This window comes from Gallinula chloropus (assembly GCF_964237585.1).
Source record: "Gallinula chloropus genome assembly, chromosome: 1".
Lineage (NCBI taxonomy): Eukaryota > Metazoa > Chordata > Aves > Gruiformes > Rallidae > Gallinula > Gallinula chloropus.
Genome location: NC_140085.1, coordinates 151,370,611 through 151,392,760, shown reverse-complemented (window position 1 = coordinate 151,392,760; position 22,150 = coordinate 151,370,611). Strand labels below are relative to the sequence as shown.

The 22,150-nt window shown below is 38.0% G+C and overlaps 1 protein-coding gene across 1 annotated transcript in view; it reads left to right on the top strand.

Moving 5' to 3' along the window:
• MYO16 (myosin XVI) overlaps positions 1 to 22,150 on the top strand; it is a gene marked incomplete at both ends in the record, with an annotated part of 300,019 nt that overhangs the window by 228,557 nt on the left and 49,312 nt on the right. The window contains 1 exon segment of the mRNA XM_084276764.1: positions 11,896 to 12,001. Within this exon segment, the coding sequence (XP_084132890.1) occupies positions 11,896 to 12,001 (106 nt within the window).

Below are 22,150 nucleotides of genomic sequence, written 5' to 3'. Positions count from 1 at the left end.
TACAAGTCCTCCTGAAAAACTAAAAGTTCTGAAATCACAGGAAATCAGAAGACAAAAGGTAGCTGCTTTTTTTTTTTGTTTTTTCCTAATGGAGAGACCTGGGGGTGTTGATCAAAAGCCAGCTGAATATGAGCCAACAGTGTGCCCAGGTGGCCAAGAAGGCCAATGGCATCCTGGCCTGCATCAGGAACAGAGTGGCCAGTGGGAGTAGGGAAGTGATCCTTCCACTAGTGAGGCCGCAATTCAAGTGCTGTGTTCAGTTTTGGGCCCCTCATAAGAAGGACATGGAGATGCTTGAGTGTGTCCAGAGAAGGGCTACAAAGATGGTGAAGGGTTTAGATGACAAATCTTCTGAGGAGCAGACCTCATCGCTCTCTACAACTACCTAAAGGGTGGTTATAGTGAGGTGAGAGTTGGTCTATTCTCCCTGGTAGCTAGTGACAGGACAAGGAGAAATGGCTTGATGTTGCATTAGGGGAAGTTTATATTGGATATTAGGAAAAAATTCTTTACTGAAAGGATTGTCAGCCTCCTGACACCCACCCTTTAGTTATTTACACATATTGATGAGATCCCCTCTCAGTCTTGTCTTCTCTGGGCTAAACAGCCCCAGTTCTCTCAGCCTTTCTGTATATAAGAGATGCTCCAGGCCTCTCATCACCTCTGTAGCCCTCCGCTGGACCCTCCGAAATACTTCCCTGTCTTCCGTGAACTGGTGAATCCAGAGCTGGACACGGAACTCCACTAATTTATAGTGCATGGAGAAAAATGCTAAGTTTTAGGATATGATTCATCTGACTTATTTTACATTGATCCATTTTTGCATGTACTTGACAGTCTCAATCTAGCTCCCATCTATGACAAGAAACAGAATTAATGGTTTGTAACAGGCTCCCAACATACAACAGGGAGCAACATTTTCAACATTTTAGACTTGAAACAGAAGCAGCTTTTGAATTCATACCATAGTATCAGCAGCTCTTTAGCCCACAGAGTAAGTGGCATTGTACACACCAAGTATCAGTCCTTAGATTACAGGTCACAGAATTGGACTGTGAGCATGAGAAAGCTGCTGGTGTTTCTGGCGCTTACCAACAGTGCACAAACTAGTAGAAGAGAAAATAAAGTTTCTTTTTTGACTGTAGTTTTCAGTGGTTGATCAGACATCTAGCTCTATTCTATATTTAGAAGCAAAAAATCATAAAAATAAATCAGCATTGTTTGCTGGGCATCTTCTGCGTTTTAGAACGCAACCCTCATTTGCTAAAGCAATTATAAATGGGTGTAAGCTCTTGTGTCATTCCTCTGAAGTCAGATGAATTATTCATGTCTGTTGTGTACTTAGAGTTCTGCAGGATTGACATGAAAAGGGCCCTTGAGCAGGGGAGGTGTAATTAGGTAATAAAATAGATATAAGGAAATAACGGTGGCATGGTCAGTTTTAAGTCTTGCAGTTCCCAACTTCCAAATGTTTGGTGTGCTATCTGAACAACCTTCCAGCATAGTTTATATTACATTTAGCATAGAATGAATAAAACTTGGTAGAGCTTCTTACAGGGAGTTTATTGTTGTGTGCAATAGAAAATGTCCTGGCTTTCAAGCTGTTTCAAAGAGAATCTCAAGGTATTGTTCTCCCTCCACTATTATGGGTACGCAAGGATTTTTTTCTGTCCTTTTTTCTTCCCTAACTATGTTCATTTTCTTAAGCAATGATAAAACTACTGGACGCACACAAACGTAATTCTGGCTAAACTATTTCAGCAGTTCAACTGGTTTTCTTTATTTTATCTTTAGGAACAATCTGTGAAATTTTAAGATGTCTATTTTATTTCCAGAATTAGGTGCCACCCTTGGTACCTCTAGACTGACATTCGGTTTCACTAGCATTTGATATTTTTATATCTCTCAAGGTCCATTAAGCATTTATTAAATCACTAAATGACCCTGTTACTCTACGTTATCCTTATGCTATCTATGCATATTTTTTCCTCTGTGAATGTAAAAGCTTGTTCTGTTTCTAAACATGAAGAAATGTTTCCACAGAGTACTAAAATACTTACTGCAGTACTGGATCCCATTTAAAAGCCTGGTTTATAAAAACAGATAAAACTTTATTTGTGTACAAATAAGAATATTGAAAGTTCTTGACCCACATCTCACAAGCTGACTGAGCTCTGTGTGCCTGTAAGAGGCTAATAACATTAAATGATTTCCAAACCTTGATGTTTCAAAGAAAATATTTCTTGAGTACTTCATAATTTGCTGACATCACATAATGACAAAGATAATGGACATAGATTTATATATAGTAGTAAGAAGTTCAGTTAAATGCCTGCCATAGAAATAAACCTGTTAAAAGAAAATATTATCAGCCACTAATATATTCACTAATCCTTATACATTGAAATCCTTTTAAGGAAATGCCTGTTAAAATAAAAGATTTCTTAAATTAATACAAACAGCCTATCTTTAAAATAAACATTGTAAAGAAGTAAGCATGCAACACATTAGTTTATGCTAATGGCACTATGCAAGAACATTGAGTTATCTAATTAAGTTGCAAATTGTCACATGGATAGATCAATTTTACTGTATAGTTTAAAAGTAATGCCTTTGTATTCATTGATTAATTAAATATAACTGTGTGCTTTCGGTGCCTAGAAAAAGATAATTAGTTGCTCCTGACTGGTTTTTTTCTGCTCACAGGACTGGTATAAATGCAGTCCAGCTGCCCCACACTCAAAAGCGACTGTGACCCTCCTGCCGTTTTTTTCTTTCTGTGGTGCTGCAGCTGTTAAATTCTTTCCACTCAACTCAGACTTTCATAGCGCCCCTTTTCTCCTTATCCACATCTTGATATTCTTTACAACCATTTAATCTGCAGCAGAAGAACTTGGAATGAGACTTCCTAAAGCTTGATTTCCTAGCCAGACTGTATAATAGTAGGCAGTTAATACTGGTGACATCTGAGAGCAAACACAAAATCCTATGCAAGCATGCATGTAAAATCCTTTTCTGTATCTCATCACTGGATCTTTGCTTTTATTTGTAGACCAATGTGACATTAATTTAACACTGTCAGGTTTAGCAGAGTTACCTCTGCTCTACTCCACACTAAATCTGAACAGAATCTGGTTGGGTGTTCATACAGTATGCCAAGGGACAGCCTTAGCCTATCTTGAAAAATGTTACTTGTGTACAGATTGTCTAACCATAATACAATTCAGAGCCAGGAGAATCCCTGTTACCCAGACTGGTATTACTCACAGGGTTCAGAGGGCACAAGGGAAGCTCCCACTGAAGAGTAGAGAAAGGGATGATCTTCCAGAGATGATATTTTGCTTGTATGGTTTAAGAAGATTCTAAAAACCTGCCCTATAATCCAAATACACTGAGCTACTAGAGAGCATTGTGTGAAGGATTTTATCTATTTCCATTCCTTCTTGGCTGCATGAAGGTTGCACAGAAGATAAAAAACAACATCAAGGCAGAAATAAAGCATCATCTAGGCAGAACATCAAATTCCATCCTATTTTCCTTTCCTACAAAATTTTCCATTTCACTCTGGTTTTGCTTTCTGCTTCCGAAATATATATCTCCCTCGCTGTATTTCCAAATGAGCTGGAAAGTGCTTTCTTGGCAAACAATGAGCCAATGAGTAGAAATCCCTCCAGGAGGCCACATGGGAAAGTGTAAAAGCCCACTGTGTTGTTTCAGCTCACATCACGTTTCTGAAAAGGCCTTGTGTATTTTTCAGAAAAAGTCATAAGTCACTTTGCTTTGAACAACTGTTTGCATTTAGTTTGGGCATCTGATTCCAGCCTTCCAAACACTAGGACAGGAGCTGGGCCTAAGCATGTCCTTCTCTGAATATCATTTCAAAGTCTCCTCATGATTTCACCCCCTTGTAATTATTATGCCCACCACTGTGCCCACAGATATGTAGACTGGCAGTCATGACCTTGTCTTGTCCCCCCTGAAGGATGACTTTCTGTCTTGACTTATTCAAAGTTGGCCTGCTGGTGAGGCCCAGCAGCAAGTTTCCTGGCCAAGTGCACAATACTATGATAATCACCAAAACTCTTGCCCTGTAATGTGAATTTAAAGAAAGGGATATATAAGATATCTTACAATTCCTTATAGACGGAGTAGTGAGAAGTGACTTAGACTCACCAGGCAGGTTTTTTCTCTGTGGCAGGAAAGGGCAACAACTTACCCACATTTTCAGTGACCTTTTGAGTCTTATTCCCCAAGCATTCCTTTATTCTGGTCTCCATTAAAAAAAAAAAAAAACCAAAACAAACAAACAAACAAAAAAAGCAGCTACCTTTTGTCTTCTGATTTCCTGTGATTTCAGAACTTTTAGTTTTTCAGGAGGACTTGTAATTTTAATGCCCTGTCTTCACACGGCTGCATCTGTGGAGAAGGGTAACTAGCTTCATTGCACATCAGTAGTGTATCACCTCTGTGTTACGCAGAAACGAATTAACAGGTTGATAAAGACATTAATGACTTCTGCAGCCCACATTATATTCTGCATACAGTGAAGCGTTTTACTGCTCCGTGCGCCTGTTTGTGGAGTGTCCAAGCGTGAAACGTAAGTTAGCTGTGGAGATGGCCTGTCTAACAAGAGGTAAACATAAACATTGACAGCGTAGAAGCAACTGTTCATGTAATAGGGCTACTGGTCTGTTGGATGCTAACATATTTCTGAGTCAGTGTGTCAATTTTGCCAATTTCTTAAATAAATTTATTTTTACATTGCTTTATCAAGTTGGAATGGGAATGTCAGCTTTAAGTAAGACAATGCAAAAGCATTGTAATGCAAATCTTTAGCAGATGTTGTGAATTCATTTTTTATTTGCATAGCTGAATCCACTAATCCCAAGAGCTGAACTATAATTTATATTCTATTTATTATTCTGCTGCCACATTGTCTGAGATGAGGAAGCCCCTGCTTAATTATATGAATAAATATTTTAGGATTAAGACACGCATATATTCGTTATTTCTTCCCTCCAGAAATTGAAATTCAGATTTCTTGAAAAGATTAAGGGTGGCAAAATAACATTAAATTTGGAAAAGGGGGGGGGGGAAATCCTTCCAATTCATTTGCCTGTCACCTATTATAAAGTAGTATCTTTGTCTGGAGAAATTTGTTTTACTTTTTATTCAGTCTAAATTAAAATATTCCAAATAGCCACTTCTGATGTAAGGGTATTCTGATCCAGTGGATTTCATAGCCCTGATCCTCCCTCAGAAATCTTTAGTGAGCTCCACATGGAGCCAGTGGCTAACTGACATGCAGGTCACTCTAAAATTTTGTTCTGGGGATTTTCTGAGCCTTTTCCACATCTATTTCTTAGTCTTTAATTTTGCTTTTTCATCCCAGTTACATGCCATTTATGTGACTCAAATAGATTTTCCTTTTTCCACAGACATGTTAAAGCATGCTATATACCTCTTCATATAGGAAGTTAATTTTTAATTGTTGAAGTAAAAAAATCAGACTGTTTCAACAGTTGAAAAGTTTCTGGGGCATATATAAAAATACTGTGGTAGAACTATGATACCTGGTCAGTTTGCTGTAAGGTCATTTTTAATATTATTGTTTTCCAGGTTTCTTTCTGTCAGCAAATGCCTGTGTGCCAGATTAACCCAGAGGGAGTAAAACTGCTTGCAGTTTTTCCAAAATTACTCAAATTTTATTTTCTCCCTTAATGTTTATTGCTCAGCAGATCTAGCTATTTAATCCTGTGTTGCTTGATATTAATTACAAGATTTAAAAAACTAACACTAATACAGTAGGTGGGTACACAAAATTGTGGTTTATTGCCATATATACTTATTGTTTCAAATCTACTAGGGAAATGCTCACCTCTACATCAATGTGAATTATTTCTTCAAGTCCGTATGAAGCAGCCTCAGTGCATAATGTATTTCATATAAATGTGAACCTTGTAGTCCTTTCATACAACATTTTTATACTCCTGTAAAAGAAGCCCCAAATGCAGCTTGCTTGTCTCCTGTAATCTGGTAATTATAAAGGTATTTTTTTCTTCTCCACATCCAAAGATTTATTCTTTCCAAAATTTTTGAAGACCTGCTTTGGCTGTTAATATTTATGCTGTATAATGAGATATTTATATCATAAATGTTGTACAAAGATCAGCAGAATCACTTTTCTTCTCGTGGAAACTACAGTAATCTATTTTCCCTTTTCTAATTATCTGGAATTTCCCATGTTCCTCATACTTCAAAAATAATTAGGTTAGAAAAAAAGAATATAACACAGGGAAGTGGAATGACTATTTACCCTTTATATACGCATAACATTAAGCAAAATTGCATTGTATTCTTCCATAAGATTTGATAAGGTTTCTATTCTTTGACTGCTTTGATAAGGTTTCTATTAGTTGAAAATTTTCCAGACATCCTTTTTTTTCCTTAAAAGAAAAATGGTTCTGTCTTCTATAGGTTGGTCCTCTAGATAATTCAGCTTGATAGATTTCTCGAATACAAACCATGCCTAACCCACTCTCCCCATCCTCCCCAAATCCAAACAAACAAAGCTAAAAATTCTGAGTTATGAGCACATAGTGACAAGTTTTGCAAACAGAGTCCATCTCTTCCACATATTTCACAGACATAATAATACATCAATCTGTTACTGATTGTCAAGGGAAGAAAAGAGAAAGTTTAGAAAAGGAAAAAAAAATAGAATTTAGCAAGACAACCCAACCCAACCTGGTTTTACCCCTTTGTAATGACAATTTTTACGTTTCTTCTGGCAGAAATACAGGATGCAAGCTAATTTTGATTGCGTTCTTTTATTCACTCCTTTTGAATACATTTTACCAAATCATGCCATTTTACCTTGGCAAATAGAATGCATTGTAGTAAGCAAACGAAAGAGAAAATTAAACTGCCACATCATGAATAACCCTGGTAGGACTGATTATTTTTCCTTCCATACATTGTATTTGGATATTTAAAACTACATTACTTAGCACTCCTATAAAGCAATTACATGCCAGCCGTACTTGATTCTTACCGTGTAAATAACAAGACAAAGGCATGGAGTGAAGGAGTCGCTTTCAGGAAAGATTTGAGTTCTGGTGTTAGAAGCTAGACTCTTACTGAGGAGGTTGGATTGCAGTCTGTAGCTACCTCTGTCTTTGTTATTGTCAGTCTGTATTTCTTAGCTAGACAAGAGAGAGACCCAAGAAAAAAATAATTGCAACAACCCCCCCCAAACAAACAAACAAAAAGAGTTCTGAGGCTGCGGTTTAAAGACATCTATGTGGTTTGTTTAAACTGTTGATTTGGAGTTGCTTGTTTTTGTGGCCTTTGTACTCTCCCTGTTCTTTCCATTAGTATCTTCTGTCATGTTGATGTGCTATTGCAATTGAGTGCATGGTGTTTATTCCAGTGCTTAAAGATTTGCTCTGCATAAAGAACTGGGAGTGCAGCCCTACGGACTATTTGTGCACACTCCGTGTAAATCAAATAGTATGCTGAGCCTGAGAATATCACTGTGGGTTACTGTGCCATAACCTGAACTGGAGATTATTCTGTCTCCGGAAAAAACAGCCCGCTGGATATTGTCAGCTGTGCACTTAGGGAAGCGAGGGAGAAAATGATCAGATAACATCCTTATCTGTGAAGACCCAAGAGAACTGACTTTTCCATATTTACAAGCTACCTGAAGGTATTTGCAGCAGTGTCTAGTCCAAACAAACAAACAAAAAAATCTTCCTGATAAAGAGCATCATTCAGAAGCAAAGGAAGATTGGTCAGAGCACAGCTTCTGCAACACCAGGGGATCCCGGCCAGTCTGTGCATGCTCACACTGCTAGCACATCTACCCTGGAGCTCTTTCTTCTGCTGAGGTGTGTAAAAATTACAAGTTAGGACAAGGAGAGTGCTAAGGACAAAGCTGGGGAAAACAGAGTTTCTCTCACACCGATTTCCTGTTGAGGGGAGTTGGGGAGAGCCACAGGTAGTGTTCTCTGTCTCAACTTGTAACTGGAAGAGGTCTTGCATTTATTTCCTAATCAACACTACATGTGGTGGAGGGGTATTGATTCAATTCAATCTTTTAAATCTCTCTGGTTTGTATTTTGTTTTGGATCCTTTAGTGAATAAGTTGCGCTGGCCAGGCCATGAAATACTGTGATTTTTCAGCTTCTTGGTGTGGCTAGGAGAGAGATTCACTTTGTCTAATATTAGATGTCTATGCTGGAGCTAAGAGCATCAACTATCTTTATACTTAACGGAAAGAAATGTCGGTCTTACAGTGCACAGTTCATCTCATCTATTTTAAGCATCAGTGTTACAGTAGTGTATGTGACACCTCAACAGTGTCTTCTACTGACTCTTAAGAAAGTCTAGCCTACTAACTCTTCAATCCAAGTTTACCTTAAGTGTGTTTCACCTGATTAAAGACATTTTTTAGCAAGGTAGCAATGAGTATGCTCACTGGATTCTTCAAGATCCTCTAAAACCTTACAAATACAGTCGGCATTATTGACTGGGGACAAAATGTATGACCTGTCAGTGAGAAGAAACCTGGAATTTAATTGGGTTTGTTCATTCACTTCAGAATGAACAAAGACTACTGTGGTGGGGAAAGAATTCTCTGGTAAGGGGAAATTTCAGAAACTCTCCAGATTACACTTCCCCAGAGGCAAACCCTTTTTTTTGCAAGTAAATGACAAGTTTATCTATACAAGTCTGCACCATAAATTCAGGCGGTTTTTTTATTACTATTTTCTGTGATACAGTAAATTTGGAAAATAATAAGTTCTTTTGCTATTCTTGACACCATGAAAGGGCTACATTTAGAGGACATCAAATTATTGCATCCAGGTGGTAACACAAACTCAGTTCATAGTAGATGAGTAATTTTTCATCCTGATAATAATGTCTCATAGGTTTTTATTTCTTTATTTATATCTTAGTTCAGTGTAAATTTTATTTTGCTTCTTAACATAATTTTTTTACCGACAGCGAGTTTAAAATACAAAAAAAGAATCCCAAAGTGAAAGCTATAGTGTTTTTTTATCTCCCAAAAAAGGGAATTTAAAAAAAAAGGCTCATTTAAAATTAAGAACAAAAAATCAAGCTTATGATTAGATCACCACTTTTGTCTGGGACAAACTTGGGCTGCCGGCAACAGATGTGGTCTACTCATTCCCACTTACCTATTCATATTGCTTCCCTGATTGTAATACTGGTATTTGTACAACAGGGCTGCAAATCAAGTCGGTGGACCATTCTGACTGAAAAATAGCTATAAATGTTGTGTTGTTTTCATTTATGCAGCCTTATACAAGATAAAAACAATTGGTCTGAGATAGCAGATGACACCTGGCCTGAAGGTGTTTTTCCATTCTAGGTGCTTAGATAGCCACTATATTTGAACAAGGCAGATAGAAGATATAAGTTCTGTTAGTCCCTCTGTTACTCTGCAGAAGACTAAGTCAGACAAGTAGACCTAAGGGTGAGATTCCTCTCAGCCACCCAGAATGCAAGCATCCAGCCTGGACTTCTCTTGAGTCCTGCTATGGTCAGTAGAGAAAGGCACCTCCAGAGGGCAATCTCTTCTCATTTTAACAAAAATATCTAGGCTGCATAGAACAAGTCACCCTATGGAAACAGCTATCTTCACAAACTGTCTTGAGAACAAGATGACTAACTCAGGCAAGGAGTGTAGCTTCTCAGTGTCTAGCATAGGGATAGGTAGATCATCTTCCAAACGACTTTCTGGCTTCACAGAGGAAGTTTGTACCCAAATTAAAATTCCATAGCTCTTTCTCTGCTACCACAACCATTAACCCTCTTCTTTTTTCTAGTAGAGAGTGTGTTTTAATGGACAGGAGGGAATTGTGAACTCTGATTAGACTTTAAGGATAATGTAGAGGAATTTTTAAAGCTGGGGGAAAGGAGTGGATTGATTTTGTCTGGCCTCCTGTATAATATAGATTGTAAATAATGTTTGGTTGACCCTGTTTTGAGTCCTGTGATTTGCATGGATCTGAACTAAATATGATCCAAACTTAGAATTTCAACTTTTCAAATCTTAATTTCACTCTGCTTTGGGAATTAATTATATTTCTTTGGGTTTCTACTGTGATTGAGTTTAAGGCTGGCCACTTTCACAGTTACTTCTTCATGCATTGTGAGTCAGTGCTGAATCATCTTTGTGTCAGTCAGCAGTTGCTAAGCTTTCCAGCAGTTGTCTCTCTAACACCTCTGATTCTCCATGGTTTCTAAGAAAATCCAGTTGATATAAGTATAGAAATGAGGTGGCCACAGCCTTAATAGCAGTCCATAAAAAAAAGTCTTCGTGACCATACAGCTAGTCTATCTATTGGGAAAGTAGGATCCACAGTTTTCTACTGCTAATCTAGGGTGTTAGACTATCTAAAAGGATCTCAAGTGAAGTTTTACCCCCTTCCAACCAGCATTCCTCCAAACAATTCCTGGCATAATTCGGGAATTAAGATAGGCTAGTGACCTATTCCAGAAGGCAGTTTGGATGTAGCTACACTCTGTGTAGCAGAGACGAATAGTTAATAAATAGACAGGCTGGGGGGATTTTCCAGATGGTTTCTATTCCAGTTAAATAATCCCTCTCACATTTAATTTGCTAGTATATAGGTTCAGCCATGGGGTCCTCAGCCAGACTGCTACCCGACCTGAGAACATTTCCAGACTTCAGGAGCTGAGATACCCATGGGTCCCTGCAGCTCCAGGAAACTAGAAATCTAGGTGACACTTCGCCTTTAGAACAGTTTCTCTGCAGATGTTGTTCCAGAGTTGCTACAATTTCTGGGAATCATTGATGCAACCTGGAGGAGTCATTCCAGCCCTGCAGCTTTGCCTGACGTGGTCTGTGGGAGTGATCCCAGGACAGCACAGGTGTGGGTTGCATCAAAACTATAGGTGAATTCAGCTCTTAAGTAATGAAATAAATATAATGTAGTCAGCACACAGACTTCAAAACTTACTCATGTCATTGGGAATTTAATCGAAAGTGATACATTTGCAAAAGCTTTCCTTCACAAAAAATGGCTTTTTATATTGAAAAAAAGATTCCAGCTCATTACGTCCAGTCAGATCTAGACTGAGGAATACCTTCAAGAAAGTATAGTAATAACATGAAACATCAAGATGTATAAAATTCATCAGTTTCTTTAGTAATATGGTGTAATTAGTCCACAATTAAAATTTGAATTTTATAGTTTATTTGACTTTGTACGATTTAAGCTTCCTACATTAGTTCTTTTATCTGGCACATCAAAGAGCCCTTTAATATCTAGCATTTTCTGTCTTTGAAGGCATTCAGTGCTGTAATCAAGTCTCGTCTTGGTCTTCTTTCCAATAGTGTAAACTGATTAAGTTCCTTAAAGTCTCTGCCATAAGATTTTTTTTTTCAAAATGATGAAAACATTATTTTGGACTGATGAAAAACTTCTTCAAATCAATTTCAGTTTCTTGTGAATTACTCCTTAATAGGCATATGTCATATGACACATAGTGAAAAAAATATTTTCTTCCTTTCAGTGACCCAGTTCAGTACCAATGAAATCAGATGGTGAGGCTTTGCATTCTTTCTGCATTGATTTTCAGTGAGGCATCCAAAGAACTGACAGGAAGCAAATCTGGGGTTTAGGTGTCACTTGTCCTACACCATTAGTAACCACGGTCATGTCTAATAATATAAAAATATCAAAGTGATTGGCTTTCTTGCTTTCTTCACCCTTAGCAGAATCCTGAGCTTCCTGTTCAGATATCAAAGATTTGAGAGTCAAAGGAAAACTAACAATGTCTGCACAGATGTCAACCAGGCCAACATTAGAGTAACTCTACTTCTGCTGATTTTTCTAGGTATAAAGATTTGGCTGACACAGCAGCAGGAGAGAAGAAGAAATTGTCTGCCAAGGAGAGATGTCGTCTTGTTCTTCAGCAGTGTAAATTACAAGGCTGGCAGGTTTGTGATCTACAAAGCAATTAAAATATCATTCTTTAAACAAGCTAGCTGAGTCATTTCCATTGTGGCAAGGCACCAGATCCTTTGCAGCAGTATATTCTTTTGACATTTAATATATGCTTTGGGATTGAATCAAACTGATTTTCTGAGTTTTCTAGCATATGAGTAGCTGTGATCATTGTGTCAAAAAATAAGTGTATTCTTGTGGGAAGGAAAAAATTTCAGTTAAGCATGTACACTGTGTAAATTTGGATCCAGGTTTTTAAAGGCATCTGGTGTGCACATTTTATTAATTGAATGGTTTTAGAATGACAAAAAAGCCCTGCACATTTTCTTTCTGTAAAATCCTTCACTAAATGCTGTATTTTAGTAATCGGGGAGACCCAAACCAACTACTTCGGACTTCCTATCTAGTCAATGCCTTTGTAGGTGCCAGCACATTGATTCAGAGACACACCAAAGTACCCAGGGCTGCTGTACATTAAATTCAGTGTTTTAAAAAATAAAAAAACCAAACACCGAACGGGAAGCGCTTGATTTCCTGTCCCATCTCCTTATCTTATTTACATCCTAGTTAATCCTCACCAGCGTAAGGATTACAAGGTGGATATCTCCGTTTGTTCAGAGTACTCGGTCATCTCCTTTGGGTAGCCTTGTAGTTAGAGCAGGACAGATTTCTTTGTCATATGTAATTTTTTCAAGAAAGTGATGTTTCCTTGCACAGTATACAAGGTACTGTACGAAAAGGAAACTTTGTGTGACTTAGTGTGTAGAGCACTCTCAGGTGATGTGAGCTTCAGATTGAGCTTTTTTCCAGCCCAGAGGGATGAAATCTATTCTGCAAAAAAGCATCCAGACCAGTTCCAGGGACAGGTATGAAGTTTAGGGATGCAACAGTGATTAGGGCAATAGGCAATGTTAATTTAAAGGAAGGGGTTAATATTGGTCTTCTAATTCATGCAGGACCTCTAAGCATTAAGATGCCCAGAAACAGTTTCACTTACAAGTACCTGGAGCTGAGAGTACCACTAACTTTTAAAACTTATGTGGGGCTACAGACTTGACGTCACACAAAAGCTGTGTAACAGTAATTGCGTTTTGTGCTCCAGTCACAAAGCACAGAGCAGGATGCCTATGGAGTTGGCTTCCCCAGGAGCCAGTAGCAGCATTACAGCCTGAAAATAAGCAATTGACCATGAGTGAAAGCTGACGGTTCAAGACTAGTGATTCTGTAGTGACTGGCGTTTGAAAACAAGCCTGAAGTGTTGAAAGGCCAGAATGTAAAAAGGAAATTGGAACACAGAATCCCTCCGTCAGGCAGGGGTCTGAAGCTTATGATCTCAAACAGATTTTAGAAGTTCTGACTCCAGAATCTTATTAACACCAGAAGAAGTCAGGTGCTTAAAACTACAGCAGTGCATTGTCCTTCAAACCAGAAAGGAACAGAACTCTTAAGAGACATTGATTGGTTAAATGGAATAGGAGGGTTTGGGGGTGAGAGTTATGCTGTTGTCACTCAGTGACTAAGCAGCACATGATGACAGACTTAGTTGAAAGGAACAAGGTCTGAAAAAATGAGTGACCTTCTCCTTACACCTTTTTCAAGCCCCACAGAGCTATGACAAACAGATGGAAAGATGATAATCATGGAAGAAAATTCTAAGAGAAAATTCACTCCAAGTCCAGACAATCTCTTACAGACCCAGTGAATACAAGCTTGGCATCAACATGTTTTGTACAGGTGATACAAAACCATATAGCCAACTATCAGCAGTAGTGACTAATGTCTGTGTCACATAATCTCTCAATTATCTTTTTGATTCATTTGACTAATCATGAAAGTTGAACTTTAAATAACAATCTAAATGAGGAAGCTTATACAATCTGCAGTTGTCATGGGTGCCCTCCTCTATGCTTTTACAGCAGAGGACTCTGAAAAAAAAACCCAACAACCTCTTTTAAAAAGGAGAAGGAGGGGGAAATAAGGGGAAGGAATAGAGGAATTAGGAACAGGATGATGTCAACTGGCAAAGCCAGAGGAATGGAGTCATCCATAAGTACATCACTAAAAATCATCGCAAAGAAGTAGGTAACCAGTTTATTCAGCCATTGTTGCCAGCAGTAACTACTTCAAATGAGTCACTGCTGGAACTGAAAATGTATTTGATGCAGGGGTTCATGAATAAGTCAAAAAATGTCTTCCCCAACACTGTTACTTGCACTTCCCTGAAGTGCTATTGCAGATTCAGATAGATAAATTGACCAAAAAATAGATAGCTATAATACCCACATCAAAGGTGGAAGCAACACACATCTGAAACCAACCTCTTGCTTATATGTCATCATCAGAGCATGAGGTTGCCTATAAACTCCCCAGCAGAGGGGAAAAAAAGGAAGATCTGTACTTCATAGCTGAGTGAATCGGGGTGGTACTTTATTTCAGCTTCCTTCTGATAATGTACCTCACCATCCCATTTTATGAAAGGTGATAATAACTTGGGGGAGGAGAAAGTATGTCTGTGTTCTGAAGTGAGAGCCCAAAAATGAGTAAGGAAAATGGCTTATCTGTATTTATTTCCTGTCTGAAAATTTATCTCCTCTGCCTCACATAAGTTGTGTTTGGAGAGTGTTATATTAACCAACCAAACAACAAACCCCAGAGCCTACTCACAGAAAAAGTTCTTTCTACTGTTGGAAATACTGAAGTCTGCTTAAAAATGGAGGACAAGTGAAGAAGATCCAATACCAGAATCCAGTTTTGGTTTATTTTCTACTGTTTTGTAGAGCAGAAGAGCAAACACTATCAGCTAGCCAACGTCTGGTGCTTGATTCAGCAGCTTCTGTGTTAGAAGAAAGTATTTATTAGGGAAGTGTTGATAGGTTTATGAAATGTTGCTGTTACTTGGGTAAGCTGAGCTGGAGATAACTAAACTAGGACAATAAAATAGCTGTTTCATTGAAGCTGGCATACCATGCAGCTTCAGTCATGCACTTTGCTTAACTACTGAAATTCTGACAGTGCAGAGCTACTAATGAAGGGCAGTTTTTGCATCCTGACCCCGTGCACAGGGTCTCGGTGGGGATTTTGCTATTAATGTTAGGAGAAAGATGATATTTAGAAAGAAAGTATGTAGAAAGATGTGTATGATATTTAGAGTCAAATTGAGTATAAGTATGGCTACTCCATGTAAAGCAGAAGAATCTCCTGCCCTTCAGAACATTCAAGTCCTTTACATTAGGAAACTCGCATTTTCAGCGCTGTGTTCATTTGTCAGCATGCAGGGGAGTGTTAGCTAAGCAAAGCCCACAATCCCAATGGCAGGACTAGCTTGCAAACGTTATCATGCTTTGAGAGAAGTGTGGGGCACCAACAGTCCTTGGCCGTTTTTCCTAACATAAGGAAACTTTCATCTGTTTGTATTATCGTTCGTCGCACTGTTAAGCTTGCAAATATAAATTCAATAAAGGAGAGTTAGCTCATAGCTTACTGAGCTTTTTCATCAAAACTTGGAGCTTTACATTTTGTTTAGCTAAGGTCAGTGGTCTGCAATTATCCCTTCTCAATTACTTCAGATGGAGCTTGCCGAAATGCAAACAACTTGTATTATACCAGAAGTAAAACAAAACATCAATTTAATTTGCTCTTGCTCTACAGTGCAGCTGTTAAATACAAGTGTTGCAAAGGCCAGACTTCACTAATAGTGAATCTTTCAGCTATTGACTGCTAGAAATGCTTGTCTGGTTAAAAGACAGCAATTTCTTAAAATGTCTAATAGAAGCTTTGTCTTAGCTTATCTTTCCAGTTTTTAGCCTGCTACTTCTAATCCACAATCCCTCCTTATCAGTAGCCTTGAATTCTGAACACAAGAGATCACTCATTTTGGAAAGAGTAACACATTTTAACTTTGAATGGGATGACCCAGTGATTCATTGGGTATGAAATAAGCAGTACAGGAAAGTAAGAATGTTTTTGTGAAGGCCCAAATCAGCATCAGGTAGTTGCATGAGATGATAGATACCGTGTTAGTGCCAGGTCACATTCTTACAGCTACAGACACTGCTAGAGCTGTTTCAGGAGCCTGCAGTGTTTCTGGAGAAATCATCCTTGCCAGTGTGGAGCTGTATTATTAAATTTCTTCCACTCAGAAAGAATGTTAAAACAGAGAATAAGCCTTCAATAAAGGGAAATACCAGAAGTAGAAGTCTGAGATTTTAAATTCTTCTAGCACTTCTAGAACTACAGAAGGAAAATTAAGAGTCTGATCCCCATCATATTTCATTACTGACCTACAGTTGTTTCATTTATTTGATTTAATACAGATGTCTTTAAGGATGTATTTTCTTTTAATATATTAATATATGATATTAGCATACCTTGGTCATTTTTGGGAAAAATGCATTTATGAATAAATAGAAGAGTAAAGAATGTAAGTGGCATATGATTAAATCAGAGAAATAAGCAGAAGTATAGGAGATCATACCTATGTGAATTGCGTGCTTAGTTCAGAGAGACTTTTAAGTTTAATTTTAGACAGAACTGTTTATTTTGTCTTAAAATTAGAGTGGTTATGCTATACTGAAATGAAAATTGCTTTGTACACAAAATAGTACAGTACTGGGTACTTTACAAGCAATGTAGTATATAAGGGTTTCTTAACTCCTTTTTTTTTTTTCCTCAAGTAGGAAAACTGGGTCCTCATAAATCTACCATCTTATTCATTTGTCATTTAGTGATTTTAACTGTGCTGGAAGTCAATGTTCCTTTTTGGTTTCAGTATCTTATTTTAAGAGTCAATTTTCTTTTAGGCAGTTTTAAAATTAAGAAATTATGACGATCACATTAACATAAAAAAATCCCAGGAAGAGTTTCCAGAGTAACAGTAAATGATTAAAACACCAGTGTCTATATTTCCTTCATATTTTGAATCACGTCAGCAAAATTACTTTGTCCCATTATATCATCCCATTAGATTCTTGGAAATAATTTGCTAGTAGCAGAAATCGCCAAAGAGTAAGTTTGAACCTCACCAGTACTACCAAAAGCTGTCTTGGGCAAGTGGCAAGCTTTCTCAGCAGCTATTTTGTGACATGTAATACAAGCCCATCCCATCCCTTTGGCCAGAGAATGGGATGGATGGTTCACTTTGACCTCACAACTCTCATAAGCTCTCAGTCTTTCAACACAGAGCTCTATTTTTGGTTCCTATTTCTATCTTTCTTTTCCCTCTAGAATACAGTTCTCACTCTCTCAATCCACCTTTCAGGGTTTGCTTATGGTTACTAGTCTTGGAAACTTTCTTTTCTTTCGGATATTTTTTGAATCCAGATGTCTGCATTTGGATTCCAAGACTTTCTCTCTAGTTCAAAGTTGACTTTCTCCATTTGCATCTCTCTTAACACTTTTCTCCCATTTTCTCCCCCCCCCCCCCCTTTTCTAAATACTTCAGTTCATATTTGATCCTAACATTCAGCTCTTATTTGTCTGGGTTTTGTTTTCCTCAGGGTTTACTTCTCTGCCATTGTTGTCCGGGTTGGCTGTTGCCTATTTGGGATCAGACACTGGAGGCCAGCCATGCGGAGAAGGATATGGGGGTCTTAGTCAACAGCAAGTTAAACATGAGCCAGCAGTGTGCCCAGGCAGCCAGGAGGGCCAGACATATCCTGGGATGCAGCAAGCACGGCATTGTCAGCTGGCCCAAGGAGATGTTTGTCTCTCTCTACGTTCTGCTGGTGCTGCCTAACCTCAAGTAGAGTGCAGTTTTGGGGGCCACAGTACAAGAGGGACAAAACTATTGGAGAGTGTCCAGAGGAGGTCAACTAGGATGGTGAAGGGTCTGGAGGGGAAGTCTTATGAGGAGGGGCTGAAGTCCCTTGGTTTGTTCAGCCTGAAGATGGGGAGACTGAAGGGAAATCTTCCTGATAAGGGAGAGTGAAGGGGCAGGTGCTGATCTCTCTTTGGTCACTAGTGATAGAACCCGAGGGAACAGCATGAAGCTGCGACAGGAGGGGTTTAGGTTGGATATTAGGAAGAGGTTCTTTACTGAGGAGGTGCTTAAGTGCTGGAACAGGCTCCTCTGGGAAGTGATCACAGCACTGAGTTTGGCTAGTTCAAGAAGGATCTGGATGACACACTCAGTCCCATGCTCTGACTTGGCTGGCCTTGTGTGGATCCAGGAGTTGAACTTAATGATCCTTATGGGTCCTTTCCAACTCAGGATGTTCTATGATTCTGTGATATTTCTTAGTTTACACTGTGTGATGCTTTCATATTGTTTCTTTTGGTGTTAAGTCTATTTCTAGAATTTTGAAAGACTAGAATGGTAAGTCCAGTCAGTACAGAGATCTCATGAGATAAAACTGAAGTAAGGTTTCCTCAATTGAGCATTTCTTACATTCATCTTGTATTTCCTGACCCCTTCCTTTCCTGTAGGGCAGTCCCTTTTTTTTGTCACTTCACAAGTGCAAAAAGCTGTGAAGTTTGTCCAGTTTTTGGAAAAGAAAGTACTATTTTTCTGTCCTTTCCCAAAGCACTGGATACCAGTTTTTTTCCATAAAGTCCAACTCCTGACAAGTGCTTACATAAATACTTAGTGTCATTTGCACCAATACTGGACTACTCCCATACTTTACACAAAGGCCATACATAAGCTCTGCTGACCTTTGGGCTTATTCAGTACCTACCAAGCTGCAAGGTCATTAGTTTGCCAGAGAAAAAGGGCTCTTAAAATGTGTGAAGAAAAACTAACAAACAAAGCAGAACAAGCAAGCCTTTAAAAATAACATTTCAGTCCTTGTAAAAGATCAGTACCCTGTAAATGTGTTTGTTGTTATAATATTTTTGCAGACATGTACACTGCAAAAAGACACATTTTACAATAGTTTTAAGGCTTTTTTTTTCTACATTTCATTAATGCACTGTGAAAATGTGTGTCATTGTGTAAAATTTCATTAGATTATAGTTCTCTGTCTTTTGTAGGTAGCTATTTTGAAAGTACTGCCAGAAACACACAGCACTCCCACAAATTGCCTTTTTTAAACTAAAGAACAGCTTTACAGATTCCCTTGACACCTATTAAGTATGAGCTAATACTGCCTCCATACCTCCTACACACCATCTCAGCATCCATTCCATAGTTTTGAATGTCTGTACTTCTACATCCTACACCTTTTTTGTTAAAAAAAAAAAAGAAAGAAAAATGGGAAAAGATTAAAAAAAAAAAAAAAAGAAGAAGAAAGAGAGAAAGAACAGCTCCCTCCCATCCTTTCTTCCAGGATGCCTGTAGCAGTAATTGAAGCTTTGGTAGTCATCAATGACAATTTTACTTAATCTTTAAAAAATGTGTCATTTTGAAAAATAACATTTAAAACCCTAATGCTTTTCTAATTAAAATAACTATGACTGTAATTCACAGATGGTTTACTTTTACAGGAGTCTGAATGACATTAAAATTTCAGACTCAGATGAGAGCACTTTGTAGTCCAGAAAGTAGTGAAAAGCGAGTGCTTTAGTGGAAGAACATTTTAACCTTTTTTTCCCCCTAGGCAAGCAGGAAACATTTTGTGATTAGAGCAAAGACCAGACTAAAGACAGGTGGTAGACAGCCACTAGTTTTAGAGGTAGACAGCCTCTAAAACTGTTTTGATATCTGGCATATCAAATTCCAACGTTTTTCAGCATTATTGCTTCCACTGACCACCAGAACCATACAGAGGGCAGTGAAACTAGCTTGGTCTTGCTCAGCTTTCGAGGGTATCAGATTTAGTTCAAAGACTGAACAACACAGATTTCCAGCCATGCTAACACAATCAAATGTGTTACAGCAGGGCCTTCTATATATGCTTCTGTCTAGGGTTCTGCTCTCAGTAGACCTAGCATATGATGTGAAATCTATAAATAGCTTTTATCCGAGTGCAAAAATGAATTTGTATTGACATGTATTTTTTCATTCACTTAAAAATTGTAGCAGGCTTCTGCTAATGAACTTCTTAGCATAAGTGATGCCAGTTTATATTGTTCCTAGGATGAAGGATGGAGAAAAGAGCCTATATGCTTTGCATGTCCTCTAGCTGGCTTTGTGACTCTACAGGGCTACCCTTGTAGCTGAACTGACCATAAGCTTAAGCAGTTGTCTTGACTGTGATTTTGTGACCTCACATTGCAAAATAAATTGCAACTCAACGTTAGTTAAGCTACACATTTAAAATATATCCTAGATGTTAATTAAGAATCTAATTGAAAATCAGGTTGTTAATTTTGCCACAGGCAATCAGAGCTTTTTTAAGGTTTCAAAATGTAACCTTTAATTCTCTTTCCTGCTATCAAAATACCATAATATTGCCTTAGTAGTGCAGAATGTTTTAGAGGCTTCCAGGGAGGAAATAAAGGGAGAAACAAGCATTTTGAGGAATGGAAGGAAAGAGGCAGAAGTGAGGAAAGAGCAGATGATTTGGAATAGGCCTGAGACAGAGGAGGAAAAAATGTCTCCAATGTAATGTAGAGGGTTTGTGGAAGTGTGATAGAAAGATAAAAGGTAATTAGTGTAGAAGAACATGATTTTATTAAGTGTTGGTATCCAGGCTTTGGTTGTCCAAGAGCTACTCAGATACAAATGGTAATTATAACTACTACATGATAATTTAATTACCACTAACGATATGAACAATAATTCATTTATTCTTACAGAGGAATTCTGAATTTAAGGTGATGTGAGTAAGAAGATGGAGGGTTTAGAAGGCAAAGCATGTAATAATGAAAGTTCAATATGTGTTTTGACAAGATGGATAGAAAAAATAGTTGTCTGATGAGCGATTGTTACAGAATTCACAGGATTTAGTGACAGAGTGAATGGGTGAGAAGAACCACGGTAGAGTTCTGGTATTCTGGAAGAAAGCTGAAGGTGTGAAAATAAAATACATGATGGGAAGAGAGGAAAAAATTGATGTAGTTTGCTGGGAAAACATGAAAAGTTTGGTTGTTTATGATAAAAGATTGGATATTTAATAGAAAAGAAAATTTTAATTGAAGAAAAAAGTTGTTGACCTCTTTTGCTTAGAATGTTTTGATGAAATAAGGAGGAAAATAAAAAAAAGGAAAGGTCCCTAAAGAAATTTAGTGAGCCCTGGGAAACAAATGGGCTCCAGAATAGGGGAAGGATGAAGAAGGAAGTCAGAGTGCTACATCAACCAGGCAAAGGGAGAATTTTGAAAGCACAGGAACGCAAGTGAAGACTTCTGTTGAAGATCACCAGTCAAGAGAATGAGGATGACAGTATGCTCCTAAAAGCAGTGTATGAAATTACAATGAGATCTCAGTGAGATTGCCTCAGATGAATGTGAAGTTAAAAACTGGAAATCATCACTCATGATAATCTAGTCTGTTAATACAAAGAAATCGTTTTAGCAGGGTAGTGACCATTGTAGATACCGGATCTAGGAAAAAGTAATATTGTTCGGAAATAATAACTCCAATTTGTCAGCAAAAGAATTATTCTAGAATAGATGGTTGGAAAGAGAAGCTACTCTGGAGTAGCTAAGTCATACTAGCACGCCTGTAGCTGCACAGTTTTCTAAAATAGCTGTTCCAGGCATTTTTTTACAATGGAAAGAAAGCCTGTACCTTATTTATAAGTTTATACAATGGCAAGACGTGTAAAATGCGGGGGTTTTATCACCTTGCTTCACACACTTTCCAATGACACAAAAGGCCTGTTTTATTGGGAAAAGAGATGCTAACAAGAAAAATAATTTAAAAGCCTTCTGATTTTGCCATTTGAGTGCATCTGATTTTAACTAAAAGACCAACAGATGCACCATCATTTTCTGTCATCTCAAACTTCAGTTAGAGACTTTTAAAATCATTTGATTCAAAACATTTTCTCTCTAGAGTAGAGCAAAGGGAAGCCAAGGGACAAAAATGTGCCCCAATCATTTCTGAATATTTTTGACAGAGTTTAGAAATGACATCTATGTCCTGGCTTCCTGTGGGTCATCACTACCGGTGATCTACATCTAACAATAGTATTTGGATTAAAAAGAAAAGGGTGAAAAGGTGTGACAATCTCCCTGCTGATACCTGTCTCCCAGGTCTATACTATAAACCCCACAGTGGAGCAGGATGTGGCAATGAGAAGAGAATGAGTTTGTGGGCTGCAG